This window comes from Gopherus evgoodei, chromosome 3, assembly GCF_007399415.2.
Source record: "Gopherus evgoodei ecotype Sinaloan lineage chromosome 3, rGopEvg1_v1.p, whole genome shotgun sequence".
Lineage (NCBI taxonomy): Eukaryota > Metazoa > Chordata > Testudines > Testudinidae > Gopherus > Gopherus evgoodei.
Window position 1 is genome coordinate 68,958,707 of NC_044324.1, and position 24,203 is coordinate 68,982,909.

General features: G+C 40.7%; 1 protein-coding gene across 1 annotated transcript; it reads right to left on the reverse strand.

Moving 5' to 3' along the window:
• On the reverse strand, positions 1 to 23,557 carry TMEM30A (transmembrane protein 30A). The gene is made up of 7 exons (XM_030555781.1): positions 23,085 to 23,557; positions 14,471 to 14,587; positions 12,575 to 12,682; positions 10,269 to 10,356; positions 7,184 to 7,327; positions 6,370 to 6,576; positions 1 to 2,246 (listed from the first exon to the last, which is right to left on the reverse strand). Exons 1-7 carry the CDS (start codon positions 23,325 to 23,327, stop codon positions 2,053 to 2,055), a joined length of 1,101 nt encoding a protein of 366 aa, XP_030411641.1. The 5' UTR covers positions 23,328 to 23,557; the 3' UTR covers positions 1 to 2,052.
• Between the last annotated feature and the right edge of the window lie 646 nt (positions 23,558 to 24,203).

Genomic DNA, 24,203 nt, shown 5'->3' on the forward strand with positions numbered 1-24,203 from the left:
TATATTCCGTTTACCTTTATTGAGCTGACAAATAACAGCCAAAAAACATTTATAAAAACAAAAATATTTAAATAACCAGTAATTGAGAGAAGTTCCCTTACTAGTTCAATGAATAAGATCTTGCAACTACTCTATAGTTTAAAGTGATTTTTTTAACCTAACATCTTTTGTGCAGCTTTTCTATTATGCTGTGTGGAGACATTAATCAAAGCTGTATACCTCAATTCTGTAGGACAATGACATTATGAAACTTCAACACTTTCAAAAAATCTTAAACTGTTCTTTTGGACATAAAATCATCATGTGTTGCACTGCCACATTCTATCGTGCAGTCAACTACATAACATACCAACTAAAATTTATTTTATCAGTGAACAAATTATCTATATCATTGGTTTAACTTTTGCCTCATTTCACATGGTATACAAAGGAACTATTTTCACTGCGAACTTGAAATACTACATAAGGAAACAAGCAATTCAGTAAAAAAAAAAAGGTCAGAGATCTTCTCAAAACTGATATACTAATACAGTATATTTCAGAAACAGACTACAAGTTAAGCTACTAAAATATGAACAAAGTTTTTGCCACAAGTGTATATGATTTCAGAAATACTAAAACTTGGCTAAATTGCATTGAAACTGTACATCTCATTCAGCAGAATACAATACATATTCATCCAGGTGAAAATAAGTTTAAGGACAAAAGTTTCATCATAAATCATTTGCAGCATTTATTCAATATTGAATATTCAGATACTTTATCAAGACAGTTACATGTAAAGTAACCCCTGCCATTTAAATTGCAATGTATAATGTGCATCATCTAAAATTACTAGAATGCAGTAGCTTACAATTTACAGTTAACTTTGAATGAACCAACAAAAATGAAACCGGTTTTAATATTGAGATTTGAGGGAACAGCATACACTACCTGTAACAGACTTTAAATGACTTTCACGTCAAGCTTACTCTATGTAAAAAGAAAAGGGACAGTCATTTCAATAACTATGAATTCTTTCAGTTTAGGATTTGAACACTTACCTTCAAAAGTAAATTTCAGTTTTATTTTTTCCAAATAACGAGGGAAACGAATATTACATTTGATTTACTACAACAAAGCCTGCTCTGAACATCTAAGCCCTGTTTTTAACTAGAGCAGGACAAGGAAGTTCCTCCACCAGCAAGATAGTTATTCCACCCAGATTAATGATTGGAAAGAACTTCTTCATTTTTTCTTGATTAATAACTTCAAGCTGCTCACAAAGAGCAAGATCACAAGTACAATGGGTAAACTGTTCTAAATATAACTTCAAGCAAAAGAAATATTTAGAACAAAGCTGCTTTTTTATCTCAACAACTGTTTTCAAGTGGAAACTAGACTTGGAAATTCACCCATACAGTCAGTTGACAGATCTCCTGACATTTTCAGGGGATGTTAGTTCCCATGCCAGGCACATCTGATATCTAAAATACAGAGAGTTATGTGAATTTGTAACAGCACTTTATGAAGATTTAATGTGTAACACACTTACACAGGAAATATTTTACAACTTTTATATATTAAACATCTCAGAAAGGAACATAAAGTCTATGCACACAATACAGTGACATGAACAAACACTAAAGACTTCTTATTTTTCCTTTTAATAGCACTGACATTGTGAATGGTTAACAAGTTATACTATATCCTAAAACTGCCTCCCTTCTCCACACAACCTATACATACAGTATCATATGGATATATTACAAAGCACAGAAACAAGCAGCAGATGCATTAAGGGAACAGGGGCTATATGCATCACATAGCCTGCCTAGGAAGAGGCCAACATCAGAAAACCATTTATGCAGTCAACATAGATACAATCAGTATAGCTAATTAAATACCCGTCATTTTCAAAAGTCAATCCACAGCAAGGGGAAGAAAGGCTTTAGAGAAAGAGTTTCGCACCCAGCTTCAGAAGCAATATAAGCAGATTAAGCTATCAAAAACTGGGCCCACTCTGGACTGGCCTTGATGCACATGCAGTACATTTGTTTTCAGAATGCAAGATTAATTGGGAATGTCCGCACTAGTGTTTCGATTTCCGTATTTGTGATGAATGACTAGCAGCACAACTCCTAGAAAGAAGCATATGGACCCCACAGTGATGTAAGCGATTCCCAGAAATGGATTTTTGCCTCCCATCCATGATATGGTGCTCAGGATCATCCGTTTCCGTCCATCGAAACTGTGCACAGGGTAATCTGAAGAACGTATAGGAAAATTCATCCTAAATTCAGTCATTTAATTATAAGTATGGCTGGCATATTAAAACGTGAGATCATTTCAGTTGGTAACAGAATGTATCATACCCTCTTCCCCAATATCTGATTTCCTTAGTGACCTAATTTTAATTCTCAGTTTTCATGTACTCTCCACTACTGTGCAGCAAAACGAAAGACAACAATAAGGCTCTCTCACTGACCAGTACACAGCTGCTAGTCACACAAATGATTAAGAACTCTTGTATGGACCCTGCTAAATTTTTAATATCAACTTCTGCAACCTTCCTCCTGTCTGGTATTTTGGATTCTCACCTAACCTTCAATCTGTCATCTACTTTACCTGCTGCTCTGACCACATGTATCTCATTAAACCCCTTCACTGGCTTTCATTCACCTTGCAGGTCAATTTTAAGCATGTCCTGGGGCAGATCCTCAGCTGGTGTAAACTGTCATAGCTCCAATGACTACAGTTTACATGTCTGAAGGCAAAAAACCTGATGTACATTAAACAGATTCTGTATTTGCTGGAGCGGTTTGTCTCCATACTAGGAGGTAAGAAAGCTTCCACTTCCATTGATGTTCCTAAGACTCTGAGCTGGCTGGTGCTTCCTCAGAGCGTAATTGCCTCCCCTCTCTCTCCCTGCGGCTTTTGCGAACTGTTTATATCCTAGCTCCGTCACCTGCTAACTTCATTTGTCAACCTGTTCTGCAAATTGGGGATGCTGAAGCTTGCCTCCTCTTTCATTAAAAGGAGGCAGTAGGCTATGCTGTAGGTCACTGGGGAAAGGTCCTTTCTTCCTATATTCCCAACGATTTCTCAGGTTCTCAGATTTAGCTTTGAGTGATAGGAGAATTAAGAGTGCCAGGTTACTAAAATGGCAGATAGATACTACAGTGAGGAGCATGGCTTAAGAGCCTGAATGGAACAGAATTGCTATACTGGTAAGCAGTGAGGCTCTTTGCCTTGGCAGGCTCTTTAACCATCAAGTGAATTTCTCTTTATGATTAATGATCTGGAGGATGGCGTGGACTGTACCCTCAGCAAGTTTGCAGATGACACTAAACTCAGAGGAGTGGTAGATACGCTGGAGGGTAGGAATAGGATACAGAGGGATCTAGACAAATTAGAGGATTGGGCCAAAAGAAATCTGATGAGGTTCAACAAGGATGAGTGCAGCGTCCTGCACTTAGGCTGGAAGAATCCTATGCACTGCTACAGACTAAGGACCAAATGGCTAGGCAGCCGTTCTGCAGAGAAGGACCTTGGGCTTACAGTGGACGAGAAGCTGGATATGAGTCGACAGTGTGCCCTTGTTGCCAAGAAGGCTAATGGCATTTTGGGCTGTAGAAGTGGGGGCATTGCCAGCAGATCGACAGACGTGATCATTCCCCTCTATTCGACATTGGTGAGGCCTCATCTGGAGTACTGTGTACAGTTTTGGGCCCCACGCTACAAGGAGGTGGAAAAATTGGAAAGAGTCCAGCAGAGGGCAACAAAAATGATTAGGGGGCTGGAGCACATGACTTATGAGAGGCTGAGGAAACTGGGATTGTTTAGTCTGCAAAAGAGAAGAATGAGGGGGATTTGATAGCTGCTTTCAACTACCTGAAAGGAGATTCCAAAGAGGATGGATCTAGACTGTTCTCAGTGGTAGCAGATGACAGAACAAGGAGTAATGGTCTCAAGTTGCAGTGAGGGAGGTTCAGGTTGGATATTAGGAAAAACTTTTTCACTAAGAGGGTGGTGAAGCATGGAATGGGTTACCTAGGGAGGTGGTGGAATCTCCTTCCTTAGAGGTTTTTAAGGCCCGACTTGACAAAGCCCTGGCTGGGATGATTTAGTTGGGGATTGGTCCTGCTTTGAGCGGGGGGTTGGACTAAATGACCTCCTGAGGTCTCTTCCAGCCCTAGTATCTATGAAGTGGGGGGAGACGGTCCTTCATGTTCAAGGCTCCCACCTATTTCCTATTCTTTACACATTGTCTTTCCTTCTCTCTTCACTACACCCAAACCGCCTGCTTTACTTCTCCCCTTTTCAGTATGTCTTCACTGTAGAAGTAACTGAGATGACGGGATCTGGACATGATTATCAGCATAGATGTAGCACAGCCATAAAAGGCAACAGCACACAACTATACTGAGTACATCCATTGGCCTGTGTCCACTTGGGAGCTGTACTCTCATATGTGAAGCATTAAGACTTCTGGGGTAATATCCTATTGTTTAGTGCTGCATGGCTCTGTGAACTATTTCCACAGTGTTTTGTGGAAGGACCTGTCCGTCCTTTCTAGGCACCTGTAGATTTCGGACTACATCCTCCATTCTAACTTGTAGCATGGCCTGGATCCAACACATCTGCACTTGGCATTAATGCAACTCTCATTCTGGAAACAGGAAGCAGATGCAGGCATGACATTGGTAGGGGGCATTCTGGCAGCAGCTTGTAACCCTGAGAATGCAGCACTGTGCCTTGCTAAGGAGATCAAAAAGGCTGAATGCAGACATGGAGTAGTGGAGATAATTGATGAGGTTTCAAACACTGTGGAATCCCCACAACCTAATGCTTCTGGAGTAGAACCACAAGCGGAGTGATGGGACTATACTGTCATGGAGATCTGGGATGAGGAGCAGAAAGCCCAGAATTTCCACATGAGGAAGGCCATATTCTTGGAGCTACGTGAGGAGCTTGTCTTGGCCTCTTAGCACCAGGAAATGCAGAAGAGACAGAGAGCAAAAATACACAGCCTGGTGGAGGACTGTGGGAAGACAATGGCAGACTAGTAGTTCCTGAGCTGATTTGCCTGTGCCCACACTGCAAAGTGAACTGGTTATCAGACCATGCATAAACAGCACTTTGGCTTCAGCCTATAGCCCCAGACAGGGCAGCTAGCCAGGGCTGAAAGCATCCTGACTATACACACAGATTTCTAGCCCTGTTATGAACTAGGTTAGCGACAAAATCTAAGTACAAGCCCAAGTTAACTCTGCAGTGAAGACAAGCCCTAAGGGTCCTCCAGCTTCGTCTCTGAGTTTACCATGCAAGCCCTGTACCTGGAATCCATCGCTTGCATTGCCATGCCTCCGCCATCTCCTCAAAAGGCACTATCGTTCTCTCCTCAGTGACGCATTAGACTGCATGATTGTCTTTATACCTGTCTAAAGGACTTAGCACATTACTGCCACTACATTCTGTACAAAAAACTAGTAGAAGTAAATGACTAACGTTACAAAGTCAAGCACTCAAAAATTAAGAAATGCCAGGACTAAGGTTGCCAGAAGATGGATTTACATATCTTATGGATCAGGTTGCAACTGTATATCCTGAAATCTGTGCAGCAGCATGCATCTGAATTTCTTGACCAGGAACTGAAAACTCGTAAATTAAACTAAAGAGATTACACTGTAGTGTGTCAGAAGATTCTAATTTTCTGGAATCAAAGTTAATTGGTTTAAACAGCTTGCAGACTCCACAAACATATCCTACATTCTTCCTGACCCAAAATTATTTAAAGTTTATGAAGTTTAAAAACTCAGGATGTTTGACAAAACTCATCGAGAAGTCTCTGCACATCTCAACATCCTCAGAGCTTCAAGTTTTCACAGCAAAAACCAACTCAAAAGCCTACAAAACAGTCTAAGGACCAGTTCTCATTTGAGGACAAATAAAAAATGTGAAATGTTTAGACCAGAAAGTTTCCATGTGTCTGATAAATGCCAGGTTTTTCTGTAGTGATTCATTTGGGCACTTTTTACAATATCAAACTGGTTACCTCCATTACAGATACTATGTTGCCTTCTTCAAACCAATTACCAGAGCAGTCTTCTTTGCACAAGTAGTAAACTGGGCTGATAATTTCATTAATTTACAGTAGACGTGCTATGTGGTTCTGCTATGTAGCTAATAAAATAAAGCACAAAAAGGATATTAGTTATTCACAAACAACATCCTTCGCATTAGCTTCTCTGAATTCATCTCAAAACAAAAAGTTTCATATCACACGTTCTCAGAACTGAAATACTGACAAATTCTGAAAGCTATAAATACATACATTCAAATATTCCGGGTGATATTAGCAGTTTTTAAAGTTTCAATAAAGGATACTGTATGTGATGTCCAAAGAGTACTTGCCAGCTTGTAAGGTAGGCTGCAAGTTATTTTTTCTCTCAATCAGGCGATAGAGTTTACGAAATGTAGGCAATGCTGCAGTACGCATCCACACAATAAAGTCTTCATTGATGAACCCATTGTTGTCTGCTTCGGAATCCAGCATATACACTGGTTTGGGCCAGTTCACAGGTTTTGTTGTGCCTAAAATTAAAGAATTCAAATAACTAGAAATATTTAGACAAGAGGTATATCTTGCAGATTTAGATACTGGTGTGCATTTAAGAACTTTTTTCTAAGACTCTGAAGTGTGTGTGCAATTCCAGATACTGGCATTCAAAAGGTAATTTTGGTTTTGGCCAATTATACATCAATAGAAGGAATTAATACAGTTGCCAGAGGGTATGTTTATGACATTTATGTTTTGCTTGACAAACCACTAACTTTTACTTAAGACATTTTCTAGACTTTCTGAAAGATAGGCAGGGAATTATAACATGTTCTAATTCCAGCATTTCAAAATATCAGTTTCTTTCAATGACTGTACTGATTTTAAATCATTAATAAAAATACTACAGTAAAATAGAAACACACATAGTTTCTGTCATTTTCAGACAATCATATATCTCTCTGCATGGCAAAAAAAGTGTTGAGCTTGGTATTCTCAGCAGAACGACAGCATAGTGATATTAGAATGCCCACTACAGTGCTTGTACTCGAAAAAAAAAATCAGTAACAATAGCTTTTAATTAAAATGCATTTCACATGTTTTCAGTATTTTGTTATTCAATTTAAAATTTTAAGATCTTACCTTGGAAAAGTGCTGTCAAATTATTTGTATTTCCAGAAGGATTCCTGAACTTAACATTTTTATCTGTCCACCAAGCAATACCTTTTTTATTCAAAGTAATAGGGATCCTTGTTTCATTATCAATGCGAAACAATTCCAATGTATCTAATATGAGAAATTCATGTTAGAGAAGGGGTAGAAAAACCTTCAATTGACTCTAGTTTAATCTGTTCAGGATTATTTGATATTTCCACAAAAACTAGAGAAGGCAGCATTTATAGCCATGACTATCAGAATAAATGAATTGTTTCATAGGACACAATATAACATAGAATCATAACAATGTAGGACTAAAAGGGACCTTGATAGGTCTTCAAGTCCACAGCACTGAGGCAGCACTAAGTATTATCATCTAAACCATCCCTGACAGGTGTTTGTCTAACTTGTTCTTAAAAACCTCCAATGACAGAGATTCCACAGCCTCCCTAAGCAATTTGTTCCAGTGCTTACCTACCCTTATAGTTAAGTTTTTCCTAATGTCTAACTTAAATCTCCCTTACTGCAATTTAAGCCCATTACTTCTTATCCTGTTCTCAGTGGTTAAGGAGAACAACTTCTCACCTCTTCTTAAAACACCTTTTACATACTTAAAGACAGTTACGTTTCCCCTCCGTCAAAGTCTTCTCTTCTCCAGACTAAACTAACCCTATTTTTTAAAAATTTTCCTTATAAGTTATGTTTTCTAGACCTTTAATCATTTTTGTTGCTCTTCTCTGGACTTCCTTCAGTTTGTCCACATCTTTCCTGAAGCATGGTGTCCAGAACTGGACACAATTCTCTAGTTGAAGCCTTATCAATGCTGAATAGAGTGTCAGAATTACTTTTTGTGTCTTGCTTATAACACTTCTGCTAATACATCCCAGCATGATGTTCACTCTTTTGGCAAGAGATTTAAATTGTTGATTCATTTAATTTGTGATGCACTACAACCCCCAGATCCTTTTCTGCAATATTCTTTCCTAGACAGTCATTTCTCATTTTGTATTTGTGCAACTGATTATTCCTTCCTAAGCGTAGTACTTCGCATTCATCCTTCTTGAATTTCATCCTAATTAATTTAACAACATTTCTCCATTTTGTCAAGATCAACCTGAATTCTAATTCTGTCCCCGAAAGGGCTTCCAACCATTCTCATTTTGGTATCATCCACAAACTTCATATGTGTACTTTCTATGTAATAATCTAAATAATTTATGAGGATATTCCATAAAACCAGACCCAGGACAGATCCATGCAGGTGAGCCATTGATGACTACTAAGTCAAATTGCTAATGGCTCAGAGATCTCTTCAGTTAGTTCTTTATCTATTCTAGGATATATTTAATCATGTCTTGCCAATTTGATGACATCTAGCTTGTCTATGTAATTAACTTGTTCTTTTCCTATGTTAGTCTCAGATCCTACGCCATTTACACTGATGTTCACTATGTAAGTCATCCTATCGCTGTTTGTTTTCACCAAAAACAAACATAAAAGGCATTTAACACTTCCACCATTGCTGCAATTTCTTGTTTTTGTCTTTCCCTCCTCGTTAAGTAATGGGCCTACTGGGCCCTTGGTATTCCTCTTGCTTCCCATGTATTTGTTACCCTTTATATTCCTGACTAGGTTAATCTTGGTTTGTGCATCAGTCTTTCTATTCTTGTCACCAAATTCTTGTGGCTTTTTTTTTTTTATATTTGCCCTTTGTAATTTGACCTAGTTTCCACTTCTTGTATGTCTCTTTATTGAATTTCAGGTCACTGAAGATGTCCTGGTTAAGCCAGCATGGTCCCTACCAAACTTCCTTTCTTTCCTACACATTGGGATAGTTTGCTCTTGTGTCCTTAATAATGTCTCTTTAAAAATCTGACAACTCTTGTGAACTCTTCCCCCGCCCCTTTAATTTGCTTCCCATGGGAGCTTACCTACCAATTCTCTGAGTTTGCTAAAGACTGTCTTCTTGAAGCCCATTGTCTTTATTCTGCTGTTTTCTCTTCTACCATTCCTCAGAATCATGACCTCTATCATTTCATGATCATTTTCACCCAAGCTGCCTTCCACTTTCAGATTACCAAACAGTTCCTCTGTTTATCAGAATCAAATCTAGAATAGCCTCTTCCCCAGTTGCTTTTTCCACACGCTATAATAAAAAATTGTCACCAATGCATTCCAAGAACTTGTTGAATAAGCTATGCTGTGCTGTATTATTTTCCCAACAGATGTTTGGGTAGTTGAAATCCCCCATCACGTTTTGTGTTTTTGGATGGATTTTATTTATCATTATTCGTTGTTTAAAAAACAGCCTCATCCACCTCTTCTTCCTAGTTAGGTAGTCTACAGTAACACCTATCATGACATCACTCCTGTTTTATACCTCTTTTATCCTTACCTAGAGACTTGCAACAGGTCTATCTCCTACTTCCCTGTCAAACTCAGTGCAAGCGTATACATTTTTTAGATACAAAGCAATGCTTCCTCCTTTCTTTCTCCTGCCTGTTCTTCCTGAACAAGCTATACTCTCTAATATTCAAGTCATGTGAATTATCCTACCAAGTTTATGTGACACCAATTATGTCATAACTGTGATTCAATGGTATTTCTGATTCTTCCTGTTCATTCCCCATACATTTCATATATATCTATTAGATTTCCTCCTCCGAAATTTCCTCTGCTCTCCTTTGTCCCTGCTGTGCTTGCCCACATTTCCCCCTCAGACTCTGACCCTTCACTCAGATCTCCATATTTTATTTTATATACAGTACCACATATGTACTAGATAAACATAACAGCCAGTGCCATGTGGAAGTTATCCCCAAACCTTGCTCTCATAATTGAATGAATCTGATAACACAGTTTCAGAAGGAAAATAAGCAGTAGCAGTTCCCCTAGCATGTTTCCCCTTCCGCACTCAAGCATAACAAAATCTATTTGCTTTGCACAGTTAAAGCTTGTCTAATTTAAAGACAAAATCCTCTAACATTTTACATCAATTTCAAATAATTTGTAGCACAATTTGATGTGTGTACCACATTGCAGAAGTGTCTTAATATTTTTATTACCATACCGTTAAACATACTGTTGGCAATAGCTCCACAAGGAGCAATGGGTTTATTCTCACTCGTGCTGTAAGGCTCACACTCCTTACTGGGATGCTAATGTTTAAAAGAAAAGAAGAGATAATTAAGATCTGCAGCTAACTAATCTCACTATAAACTACATTTTCTGCATCCTTTGAATAACATAATTTGAATTGCCAAGTCTAAACTATTTAAAATATCATTTTTAATATTAATTGTAATAGTTTTTACTCACTAAACAAAAATTAAATCAGAGTTTAGAACCCAAATAGTGCATACATTTTGTAGAATACCATTTTTTTTAATCAATGCTCTATATAGTGAAATTTTTGTATGTTTTTGATCTAATGCTTCAGAATAACCAAACTATATTTAAAACATATTTCCACCATTAAACCATTAAGACAATCTGAAAAAAGACTTAGGCACTTAACAGTAAAATATTTATATACTGATATAAGACCAATAGATACTATAAAATGAAAATGTAAAAATGGTAACTCCTCCCCCAACTCGCCCTGTTTTGAGACAAGACATCCAAGTAAATAAAATTGACTTCAGTGGCACAACAGCCATTTACTGGAACTCTCCCACCCTTTTATAAAGGTCACAGGGAACAGAGAGTGAAGTATCTGCTAGAGCCACAAACAGCTAACAATCTTGGCTATTAGCCGCTGATGGACCGATCTTCCATTAACTTATCTAATTCTTTTTTGAACTTTTGGCCTTCACAACATACCCCGGCAACAAGTTCCACAGGTTGACTGTGCCTTGTGTGAAGAAGTACTTCCTTATGTTTGTTTTAAACCTGCTGCTTATTAATTTCATTGGGTGACCCCTAATTCTTGTATTATATGAAAGGTAAATACCACTTTCTTATTAACTTTTTTCACAACATTCATGATTTTATAGATCTCTATCATATCCCCCCGCCCTAGTCATCTCTTTTCTAAGATGAACAGTCCCATTCTTTTTAATTTCTCCTCATACTCATTCTTTTTTGCCATTCCCTGTTCTTTTTCCAATTATAATATATCTTTTTTGAGAGGAGGTGACCAGAACTGCACACAGTATTCAAGATGTGTACCACGGATTTATATAGTTGCATTACGATATCTTCTGTCTTATTATCTATGCCTTTCCTAATGGTTCCTAAAATTGTTAGGTTTTTTGACTGCTGCTACACATTGAGCAGATGTTTTCAGAAAACTATCCACAATTACTCCGAGATCTCTTTCTTGAGTGGGAACAGCTAATTTAGACTCCATCATTTTGTATGCATAGTTGGGAATATGTTTTCCAATGTGCATTACTTTGCATCAATCAACATTGAATTTCATCTGCCATTTTGTTGCCCTGTCACCCAGATTTGAGAAATCACTTTCTAACTCTTTGCAGTCTGCTTTGGACTTAACTATCTTGAGTAATTTTGTATCATTTGTAAACTTTGCCACCTTACCGTTAACCTCATTTCCCAGATCATTTATGAATATGTTTAACAGCGTAGGTCCCTGTACAGATCCTTAGGGGACCTCACTATTTACCTCTCTCCACAGTGAAAACTGACCATTTATCCCTATCCTTTTTGTTCCCACACTGCCTGTAGAAGATAAAGCATTCCTAAAGAGGACATGAGAAACTTCACATAGCTGTTTTGAACACATGCATTTTAGTATTGATATTTGATAACTAGTAGCTAATCAACTGGAATGCTGAATGTGAGTATCCAATTCTAAGCATTGAAAACTGCTAACTAGCTGGGCATTGTTCATTGTGAAAGATAAAACTTCAAACAGATCAAATAGAGCTAAACTGGTTTCACTGCCTGAAAAGCACAACAGATCTAAGTTAATCAGAATTCATTTATTTGCAGTGAGCAATGATCAATCTACTGTATCACAATCCATCAGATAGAAGTACACCTCTACCCCGTTATAACGCCATCCGATATAACACGAATTCGGATATAACATGGTAAAGCAGTGCTCTGGGGGTGGCGGGGCTGCGTGCTGCAGTGGATCAAATCAAGTTCAATATAATACGGTTTATCTTATAATGCAGTAAGATTTTTTGGCTCCTGAGGACAGCGTTATAATGAGATAGAGGTGTATATAATGTCCATTAAGTGTAACATATATGAAGTCACCAATATAACTTTGATTCTTTGACAATGTCTCCTACTGCACAAAGAAAAGTGCCTATTTCACCTCAACGTTGAAAATGCTTCTGCAGCATATGGATTTACGTTATCTAATTATTACTGGTGATTAGATTTGAGCATAAGTTTACTTACAAGTAAAGAACTATTATCACCATTTAGTTGGCTGTCATCCCGAGACTTCACATAACGACGATGGTTTTGATAGAAGTTGGACAGTCCATAATACATAAACACATTGGTCTGCAAAACACAAGGTGGCAGATTGAAAGAGGATATTCAATAACACCAATACATAAGATAACGATCCATAAGATACATTAATGTGTTGATACAGCCAAGAAATTGACAAATCTTTACATATTGATGTTCTATATTTATTCTACATCAGTAATATTCATAATGTATTAGCTCAGAAGACAAATCAAAACAAAATGTTTTATACTGCGGGTATTGTATACTCAGTCTGGCATCTGAAAGACAAGTTGTGTCCTTCTAACCTCACATATCACAAGTCATCAAGAAGAAATCCTGAAATACCTTACATTCACTGTTTAACAATTCAGAGGCAACAATGAAAGTTTCTTTAGTGTCAATATCTAAGTTCAAGGGGCTTTCCCACACTCATTGTATCCAACACTAAGGCCCACATCCACAAAGGGACTTAGGCACAGCAATGCTGAGTACTGCTGTGCCTAACTTTTAGGCACCTAGAAAAATCACTGAAATAATGGAATCCACAAAGCCTGAGTTAGGTGCCTAGCCTAGCCTTTCTATACAATGAATGCGGAGAGATAGGTGACTAAAGCTGTGATCCACACAAGCCAGCAAGCTAGGTGGCTCCTTGCCTAACCTAGTCAATGGGTGATGCCAATGAGAGGGGTTTATCATAACTCCCACTCCTCCTCCTCATGGATTTTCACTGGCTAAATCTGGGCTGCAGGGAGGCATCTAAGCCTGCTTGTGATCCATAGCTGGGAAACTTCTCTCCTGGAGTCAAATGGCTTAGCGCCTAAGCCATTCTTGCATGAAACAACAGCGGAGCAGCAGCCACCTTTCTTATAACTTTTAGCCCAGTAGTTACAGCACTCACTGGAATGTGAGAGACCCAGGCTCAATTCCTCCCCACCCCATCTGAAGGGGAGAATGGATTTGAATAGTGGTCTTCCACTTGTCAGAAGAGCACTCCAACCACAGGACTATTGGGTATTCTAATCTGGGTCTCTCTCACTAACCACACAGGAGTGGTCAGGCAGCATCTGGTCACATGGTATTGCACAATTCAAGGAGTCTCAATTTTCCAAATCTTTACATTATACAGAGTGTTTCTAAAATTCACACAGAAACTCAAATTTTCTTTTAAAGCATAAGACCCCCAAACTTTTGTAAAACTGAATGCCCTTAGGGACTCATAAAACTAGTCTGCAAGCCTTGTTTACACTGAGTTTATTGTTAAAATCTGCTTTAGTTGCACTACCACCCACATTGTTTCATCAATGACTGGGAGTGCTAACGTAGGCTGGCCACTTGTATCTTTACAACAGGTCATCTAACCCTGGTTAATTATATTTAAAACATCCGCAGGCAGTCTATGCAAATGCTCCTACATATTGTACCATCAATGGTGCAACAGAAAGAGAATTTAATAAAAAGTTCAGTACAGACTGTCAAAATCTCACATAGTAAATCTATGGATTCATGACTTAAGGATCCAGTTAATGTTAAACATTTCTGGGTGATGCTAAATAAATTAAGACCCGATTCAAACCTGTTGCACTAGATGTAGTTTGTGGAGAAGACACAACACACAGGATTTGTTGATGGATGAAGAGAAGAGCATAACAGGATTGAATTTTTAAGAATAAGGCAAGTATGATGTTCCTTTAACATAGAAATTTAGTTTTTTGACTTAACTAAGCAGATGTTAAGATAATTAGTACAATACCTTACAAAAGGAATGATAAAATGCAAAAGGCATGAACATAAAATTAAGAGTAATTTTGATAACAATTCACACACAAAGTAACAGACCTCAAAGGGTTGATTCAGTGTAAAGTTAATGGTGCAAGTACAAGGTGGTGTGCTATTCCAGGACACATTTAAACATTTGTTGCAGGGACTAGAAGAGTCGGTTCCTGTGTAATCAATCTGCAAGAGAAAGAGGATACTGAGTTACAATGAGAGAAAGATATAAATCATGATTGCTAAACCAAACAGACTGACATAATCTCTGCTCTCAATCAACTCTATCTCAAATCCAAAGCATATTCTCACACAGAAGACTTCATATAGAATTAAGGTTTCACAAGCGGATTTTTCACATCACAGAAGGGAAAAAAAAAATAGAATGTCTGTGCTAAAAACAAATCAACTCATGGAGGTTTACTTAATACATTGTTACTCCCCATTTAGGCACCTAAATGGAGGAGGCAAGATTTTCAAAAGCATTCAGACCCCAATCTGGGAGCTGCTGGTTGCTTCTGAAAGGCTAGCTCTTAATATAAGATGTTAAGACAATGATGTTGGCATGTCTTTAAAGAAAGGTAGGAAGAATAGATTACCACTGGATAGTGGAGAATACCATCAGTGTTTATTTGATTGATTATGGATTACCTAACTTTAAAATGATGTAATTCAAACAACATTAACATGAAGAGTTAAAAACCTCAGAGAATATATACATGGGTCAACTCATCATTCTGTTTGGTGTTTTAAACAAACTTTTATTACAAAGTACGTAAATACAAGAATTTTGTACTGTCCTGACAGAACAGTGATAATTTGACCAACTGTTTGGATGGTTTTCCAAAAAGCTATTGCACATTGTTTTGTCTGGTCCAGTGGTCCCCAACCTTTTTGTCTGGCAGGTGCCAGACGAAGGACTGTGGCGGCGGTGAAGCATCCGCCGAAATGCCGCTGAAATTTGGCGGCGATGCCTCTCGATGACGTCGTTTGTCAGCGGCAAGTGGTGTCATCGAGAGGCGTCGCCGCCGAAATGCCACAGAAATTTGGCGGCATTTTGGCAGATGCTCCACCGCTGGCCAGGATGCGGGCGCCATGGCGCCTGCAGGCACCGCGTTGGGGACCCCTGGTCTGGTCTATTTTTGCAGTTGAACCTATTGCTGATCCCCATTATCAACAATCCTTTTTCTAGTGTATACCAGGTTTGAGTGTCAGCAAGAAGGTTGAATTAAATAGGGTTATCTAAAAAATAAACAAGTTTTAGGCCCTGTGTTCACTTGAAAACAGCACCATTTCAGCAGTCTCTGTCAGCAATGTGTTTGGATAAAGATCTGAAACAGTGCTGCCCAGTCTGTCCTTATATATACAGGCAGTTAAACAGCAGTTGAACTAGTACTGTACTGACACCTGTTGTCAACAATTGATAGTTTTCCTATGACAAACCAAACTTAGGGTGAAGTATCTTTCACAGAGATCTTAATACTCAGAGCCCACTCTATTCTCTAGTCAGCCAAAGAGTCCTACATAAAAAACAAAGCTGGTTATTTTAAGGTTAAAAAGGCAGGCAGGTTATATTTTAAAGTATCAGGTCTTTAAACAACTGACTGTAAACTCTATGAAGCAGAAAATCACTCTCTCTCTTTCTACATGTCCATATACCGACAATGGGACCATACTCTTGATTGGGGCCTCTTAGCTCTATGGTAATACAAATAATAAACAGTAATTGATAGTAGCAACAATGCAGAAAGAGAAAGAACAAACTCCATAATTTTTTTCATTTGTGGTCATCTATGATTGATAGTACACTTAACTGCCTTGTTATAGGTCAATTTTGTTCATCCTACAAAGTAAATAATTGAACAATCATTCTGTATACATCATATTATTGATAGTTTAAAAAAATTGCTTTAGACCCGGATCAGTTTGTCAGTATCTTTTAGAATTAATTTTCAATGTTATGTTTCAATTCCTGAATGATTCCTAAATAATTTAAATTTATCCAAACACTTGTTTGCACTGTTCCCAGGGTAGAGGAAAAGAAAGCAAGAAAAACTAGTAACACATTAAAGACACCTTTTTGCTAGCCATATACATCGCTACCCTTGATATAACATGATTTGGATATAATGCCGGTAAAGCAGTGCTTCGGGGGGGGTGGGGGGGCGCAGGGCTGCGCACTCCGGTGGATCAAAGCAAGTTCAATATAACACGGTTCCACCTATAATGCGGTAAGATTTTTGGCTCCTAAGGACAGCGTTATATCGAGATAGAGATGTACTTGTTTTCCATCCAACAAAATTATTTATTTTATTAACTGGACTGCTATGAACACACTACCATCCTCTGAAGTATGTTCATGTGACCTAAACAGAATTTCAGAAAATGCTAGAAAAGCGACTCATGTAAAGGATATGTAATGTTATGTTACATTAAAGCTGTTGGAAAGCTTCTATATTTCTATTTATGACAAGTGGATGGAAATCAGTGTGAAACCTATATTGATATTCGACATTTAGCTGAGTGATAAGTACTAACAAAGTATGCTTAAATTGCCTTCTTATAAACCCCCCTTCATAAATAAAAACCAATACAACCATTATTTTTGAACAAGAGACAGTAACTTATACATAATTTTATGGAATAAACATGTTCACGTACAGAAAGAAGTGGAATTATTCACTGACTCAGACAGCTATTAGAACCAAGGTTCTCAAACTGTGGCCTATGGACCACCAGCTCCATTCAGGTGGTCCGCAGATAGCTCCCTCTAAGATGTGTGTGGCCACCCAGGTGCACAAGAGAAGCAAGCGTGGCTCCACTAATTAGATGCCTGGACCTTGGAGAAGATGCACATGTAAGGTGATGTGGTGGCCTCTAGGGGGTATAGAGGGTAGGTGGGAGGGGGCAGTGGGGTGAGAAGAGGGAGTGGGGGAAATTTGGGATGTGCAGGGCTGCAGTAGCCAGAGAAAGGGGAGACTTTCCCCAGCTCCAGGGCTGCAGCTGCCCTCCTTTCCAGCCCCAGCTTGGGGGCTGCTGCGGCAGGGGAGAGAGGGCACATCCATTGCATCAGAAAGGTAAGACTACTGATATTAAAATATGAGTTGTGTGCTTTTATTTTGTAGAACAAAAAAAAAATCATTTTTTTTTTTAATATATAGTGCTTTTAGCCAAAGTACTTTACAATAGTTAACTAACGGTACAAACAACATTTGGAAAGATCATTAAGTGGACTTTCAGCAATTTTCAAGTGGTCTGTGAAAAAAAAAAGTTTGAGAACCATTGTATTAGAATATTCAACTGTTTGGTAAACATGGCTTTATTGGAAAATAAGCAATAAAGATATCAAATGTTGACATTACTTGACTAAATTTTACTTTAAAATGAAGTTGTTTCAAATCTGTAAAGTGCTTAACATGTTCATTTTGTTTTAAACCACAGAGTAATTACCAAAAAAATTACATTGTTCATAAAAATTCTATGAGCTAGATTATACAGGTGTGCCTATCATTCACAGTAAGGGGAAGAGAGGTGTGTCCATGGATGCGGATATCCGCGAACCATTTTTGCAGATCGCGGATGGATGTGGATCCAAATTTTATATCTAAAGCTCTGCAAACCTGCAGATATCCGCTTTATATCTGCAGATCATTTTTGCAGATCACGGATTGGATGCAGGTACAAATTTTGAATCTGCGCAGGGCTCTATTTGTCAGCTCTGGATTATTTCAGAGTGGCATATAGGCTGCTCTAAAATATGCCAGCTAGCTATGGCTCTGAAGGGACAATATGTAAGCCAAAAATGGTCATGGCACATTCACATTCCAGCCACACCCTTTATTCCATTCCAGGGACTGCAAGAAAACAACTAAAATGGTTTTATGCCAGTTAGGGATTTACCCATGCCAAGGGGATCCAGCAGGTCTGTTGCAGCACAAGGGGGCTAGACTGCAGAAGAAAATTTGGTTATATATCTTTAAAAAGACAATCATTAAAGAGTCTGGTAAATAAATGAATGATCTCCATTGGCATATAATCTTTTATCATCACAACGTATACCTCATGCCATTGAACCTCAACTTGTCAAAAAAAACACTGGGACCAGATTTATTTATTTATTTTTAAATGAACATTCCTCTACAGCTAGCAGATCCATTTTATGTATTTATATAGACACTATGGTCTTAGTCTCAATATAAGAACCCAAAAATGAAAATGAACAGAATGATTCCCAACCAACTGAAAAAAGCAAATAGTATACAAAATGTAAGAAACTAGGCCAAAATTTTCAAAACTGGGAACTTCAATTAAAGCTTCTTAGTCTATAGTTAGGACCAATCCCAAAAACCTTAACCGCATGTTTACTTTAATCAGCGGGACTACTCATGCAAGGAAATGTTAAGCACGTGTGCAAATGTTTGTTAGGTCAAGGTCCTAGACACCTAAATAAAAACAGTATATTTTTCAAGATATTAAGTAACTGAAGCACCCGTGACCTCACACCAGTATTTCTTCACTGCATCTGGAAGCTTGGGTTCACAGGCTTGTGTTAGCAGGGCCCCTGTTAGCATGATAAATATAGCTGTGTAGACATTGCTTTGACACTGTGGCTCCAGCTCTCAAGCCCACCCAACCTCTTAGGTTAGAAAGCCTGAGCTGCAACATTTATACAGCTTTTTTACCACACTAGTATGAGCTCAACCAACACAAATCTGTGTCCTGCTACTGCTCTCTTTTTAATCAACAGTTTAGCTAAAGCTATTTTAAAGTTCAAAAGAACTCCGGTTGATATCTTCACCCTCTCTCTCTCTTTGTTGTTGTTCCTGGCAGACAACATATGCTTCTCTGAGTTTTTTCTTGTTAGTTGTCATTCAGTAAGAGAATCCTTTGTATCCCCTTCCTTTAATGGAGTACATATTAAGGGCAAACTACTGCTACAAAGGCAAACAAGAATGCTTGCCAATAAAATAGCTAGAGACCAGAAGAGGTGAGATGGACTATAATGCCACAGCACAGAGTTCCTACATTTTCTTATGGGGTGCAGACAATTCAGTTTTGCAGAAGAACATTGGAACCTCCAGACAAGATGTTGCCCCAAACTGAATCTGGGATGGGTTGATGGTAAAAGGAAGGGGGGAAACATCTACAAACTGGCGGGTACTGGGGCTTATCAAGGTGATCTGGCAACGAAGGTCGTGCATAGCTTGAATGTTTTGTCATGTCTGTAACTGTTGAAACAACAGTTCAGCTATGAAGGAGGATTCTCTGCAGCTTGAGGTCTTCAAACCACAATTTGAGGACTTCAATAACTCAGACATAGGTTAGGGATTTGTTACAGGAGTGGGTGGGTGAGATTCTGTGGCCTGCATTGTGCAGGAGGTCAGATTAGATGATCATAAATGTCCCTTCTGACCTTAAAGTCTATGAATCTATGAGACCTGGGCTGGAGCGCTTGCTCCCAGATGCAGTACAGACATACTCATTGAGGCTAGGAGGGCACAGCTTTTCTGAATATCTGACTACATAAATTTAGCTATCTAAATATAGATAGAAGGCCTTAACTTCAGTCATACTGTTTTGAAAAATTTGCCCTTTGATTTAAATATTTTTTGTTGTAATAATTTATTCTAGAACGAAACTAAGGAAATTTGTTTCTTTAAAGAAATGATGAGCTATAATGGTGGCTGATGTGTTAGAAACAACAACTTTTTACTCTTGTTCCAATCATTAAAAGAACACTCAAATTTAGAGTTTACATGTCCATCCTAAGCGTTATTTCAAGAAAATGTCTTAAAGTTACTCAATCAAATCCAACCATGTTCTTTTAAGAAGCTCAGGGTTGATTTTGAGATGGAATGTGTGGCTCAAATCTGGGCAGAAAGGCATGTATATTTTTAGAAAGCAATTAAGAGCACACATAGTACTGGGAGAACATAAAGTACATTTCTACCTTATCTTTTAAATTCCTTGCCTTTGAGGGTTTCATTTATTTTTTTAAGTAGTCTGATGTTTATTCTTTGCATATTGCATTATGGTAGTGTTAACGTTTTAACAAAGATATACAAATGAAAAATCTCAGACACTTTTTCAATCTAGCTAATGAAATAATTTCCACAACTATTCCATCTTCACTCCTCAAGGAGGTTATCTCCACTGACTGACAGATAGAAGTGAACAATACTGTTTTTTATATAACTGGTATGACCTGATCTGCACACCAAAGTGTATTTTTTAGGGGCTCAGTCTGCAGCACATATGCACTTCACTTTATTACTGTGAGTAATCCCACTATTTTAAGTGGGACTACTGAAAGCGGTAAAGTTAAGCATATATGTAAGTGTTTGCAAGATCAGGGTCTAGAGTCAACACAACGTAGAGTAGATAAGAGCTGATCAGATTTAACAATGATGGCAAGTTTGTTTTTGACGATGATGTGCAACTTTTCAGCTTGAGCTTTTTAAGAGTTGTAAAGCCAAAGCTTAAGGGTTTATATGAAAACTGTAGCTAAGTACACCTTTACCTTGCTATAACGCGGTCCTTGGGAGCCAAAAAATCTTACCGCGTTATAGGTGAAACCATGTTATATTGAACTTGCTTTGATCCACCAGAGTGCGCAGCTCCCTCGCCCCCCAGAGCACTGCTTAACTGCGTTATATCCAAATTTGGATATAACAGGTGGTGTTATATCGAGGTAGCGGTGTACCAAATGCAAAGCATTGCCTGATATTTATACTACAATATCACTGGAAAATGCAAACTGAAGAGCACACACCTTTGGTGCATTTACTGCTAAATTTCTGACATGTAAGGCTTCTAGGGAGCATGCATGCTACGAAAAAATGTGTTTTTTATAATCACTAAATAAACACGACTTTTAACATGTTACAGATGTTTACCTCAGCCTGCTATTAGCATTAAACTATATTTGCCTTGTCCACACTGGGATTTACCATGTGTGAGTAAACATGTGGCAAAAAGCCACCTTTTTTTTTTAGTGAAATCAATGTCCTAGTGTTGAAATGTATGCTGATCAGGTTAGAGCAGCGGTCACCAACCTGTCAATCGCGATCGACTGGTCGATCCTACAGACTCTCCCAGTTGATCGCGATCTCCAGCGGTGTAGTGGGGCTGCCGCTAAGGCAGGCTCCCTGCCTGGTTTGTTCCCACGCCACTCCTGGAAGCTGCCAGTGCAGCCCCACGCGGGAGGAGGAGATGGGGTCTCTGAGCACTGCTCCTGTCTGCAAGCACTGACCCTGGAGCTCCCATTGGCCGAGAATAGCCAATGGGAGCTGCGGGAGTGCTGCCTGCAGAGAGGGGCAGCAAGCCAAGCCATGTGCCCCCACCCACGGGGGCGTTGGGCCAGAGCAGGCAGGGAGCCTGCCTTAACCTTGCTGTGCTGATGACTAGGAGCTGACCAAGGTAAGTGACGCTCAGCAGGAGGCTTCACGCCAACCCCCAGGCCTGAGCCCCCTCTCAGAGCCAGCACCCCATAGCCCTCCTACACTCCAACATTCTGCCCCAGCCCAGAGCCCCCTCCTGCACCCAAACTCCCTCCCAGAACTTTCACCCTTCACTCCCTCCTGCACCCCAATCTTGTGCCCCCAGCTCAGCCCGGAGCCCCTCCCATACTGTGAACTCCTCGGCCCCAGCCCAGAGCCTGCCTCCCCCCCCGAACCCCAATCCCCTGCCCCAGGCTGGTGAAAGTGAGTGAGGGTGGGGGAGAGTGAGTGATAGGGGATGGGGGGTGGAGCCTCAGGGGGAAGGGGAGGGATAGATTCTGGGTTGCTCTTAAATTCAAGAAGTGATCTTAGGTGTAAAAAAGTTGGAGACCAGTGAGCTAGAGAAATCAGTATCAAGGAAGGATGTTCAGGGTAGTAGGCAAGGTCATCTTCAGTATTTTGAGTCTACCACTCTGTGTTCTTTCAACCTCCATTAGTCAATGCAAGAAATAAACAAGTAATTAAAAACAGAATGTTAACATTTGACCAAATTGAGAAACACAGTCATTTCCTACAGAAGTGATTTCTTCATCTCCAAAACCACATTGACCACAACAGCATGAAGAGACAAGAAGGATCTGGCAATGTCCAATGGAACAGCAGAACCCCTTTAATCCTGCAGGCTGCTAGACTATTATGCTACCTATAAAACCTACCTCATCTGACCGTGGTCTGAGAAATAGATGCTCCATGAGGAACAGTGGGTCTTCCAGTTATTACCCAGCCTGGGGACTTTTCTCTCTGTGTTTTAGAGTGGCATTTGTAACCTCAAGCATAATGTGATAAATTATGGAAGGCAGAGAGCTATTAACTCCACACGCCTCCACCCCAGGCCAGTACTGTACAGGGTATTTCCCAGAAGTGGTCTGCCTGGCTTTAGCAAGCCCAGCTCCCTTTTCCGAACATTTCCTGCACTCAAAATCGCCCCAGCTCACCCTCTGCCAGGGTTTCACCGAGACGAGGGGGGCGAGGCGAGAGCTCCGACACCAGCTGAGAACAGGAGCCGGCAGCCCCGTCATCCTCCGCGGCCGGGAGAGCCCAGAGCCGGTAACCACCACGGGAGAGAGTTCCCCTCCCAGGGCAAAGACGCTCCCCCTCCTGGCTAACCGCCACCCCCACCCGGGCAGGGAGAGCAGCGCCGGTCCCCCAGCCCCTGACAGCCCGCTCCCCGGCCCGACCCTCACCTCGTACTCGCGGATGTTGTTGGAGGTGACGAAGATGCCGATGCCGATGGGGATGAAGATGAGGCCGATGATGAAAAAGGCGGGCAGCACGGTGCCCGCGGTCAGGATGGGCTGCCAGGCCGGCAGGCGCTGCTGCTTGAATGCTGTGTTATCCGGCTTGCGGCTCTTCCCCGCCCCGCCGGAGGCCCCCACTCCCGACGGGTGCCCGTCCGCCTCCTCCTTCGCGTTGTAGTTCACCGCCATGGGGCCGCCGAGGAGGGGAAGCAGCCAGCGCCCCGCTCGGGAACCGAGGCCGCCTCCGCTCGGGCCAGTGAGGAAGGGGAGAGAACTGCGCCTGCGCGCGAGGAAGGGGACAGTTCCGCACCCACGGAGCCACTAACAACAAACAAACGTCACCAGCTCCCCTAACTGGGTGACCGGGACACCGTCTTCCGCTCAACCTGCGCATGCGCCGCCGCAGTAGACGAGGCAGGGGCTTGTTTGGATCTGGGGCGCATAATCGATGACGATAAGCTCCACTCTTCCGGCGTAGGCGGGGTTTCCTGCCCGTTCCCTGAAGGCGCATGCGAAAAGAGAGAGCGCGAGTGAGATTGCCCACGCATGCGCAATCTCCACCGCCCCGGTTGGGATGGACGACGCTCGGCGGGGAGGCGTCGCGTGACGTAGCGGCGGGCTTCTTGCTGCCGTCACTGTGGGCTGTTGCGGTGCGTTACGAAAACGACTCTTGTCCTGTGCAGAGACAGACGCCAACACGTCATGGGGCGGGGGGGACTCAGCTCCCCCAAGCTGCACCTCGGGATGTCGCCGCTCGCCCCGCTCAGGGCACTCTCGAGCCGTCCCCGGCCACCGGGAGCGGGCACGGATCAGCTCTGCCTCGTGAACGAGGCCGGGCGGCACGACGCTAGTTTGGACACCGCAGCGCGGGAGCGCCACAAGCCCAGCCGGGCCCCCAGCGACCTTTGCTGGTCACTGCTTGGCTCTAGGGGCCTTGCCCCGCTTCTGCTGGGCTAAGGGGCTGAGCTCTGCGTGCAATGGGAGAGCTGCCAACGGTGGGCCCTGCCAACGGCTTTTGTCAAATGCTTATTGCCAGGTTCAGCAATGAATGAGAAAGTGCTGGGG

Excerpts from the sequence above, each read along its gene's own strand:
- TMEM30A (XM_030555781.1), bottom strand. The coding sequence starts at position 23,327 with ATGGCGGTGAACTACAACGCGAAGGAGGAGGCGGACGGGCACCCGTCG. Across the intron at positions 12,683-14,470 it reads CACTGAATCAACCCTTTGAG|ACCAATGTGTTTATGTATTA; the intron begins GTCTGTTACTTT and ends TGTGTTTTGCAG. Across the intron at positions 2,247-6,369 it reads CTCTTTGGACATCACATACA|ATTACCCTGTGCACAGTTTC; the intron begins GTATCCTTTATT and ends TACGTTCTTCAG.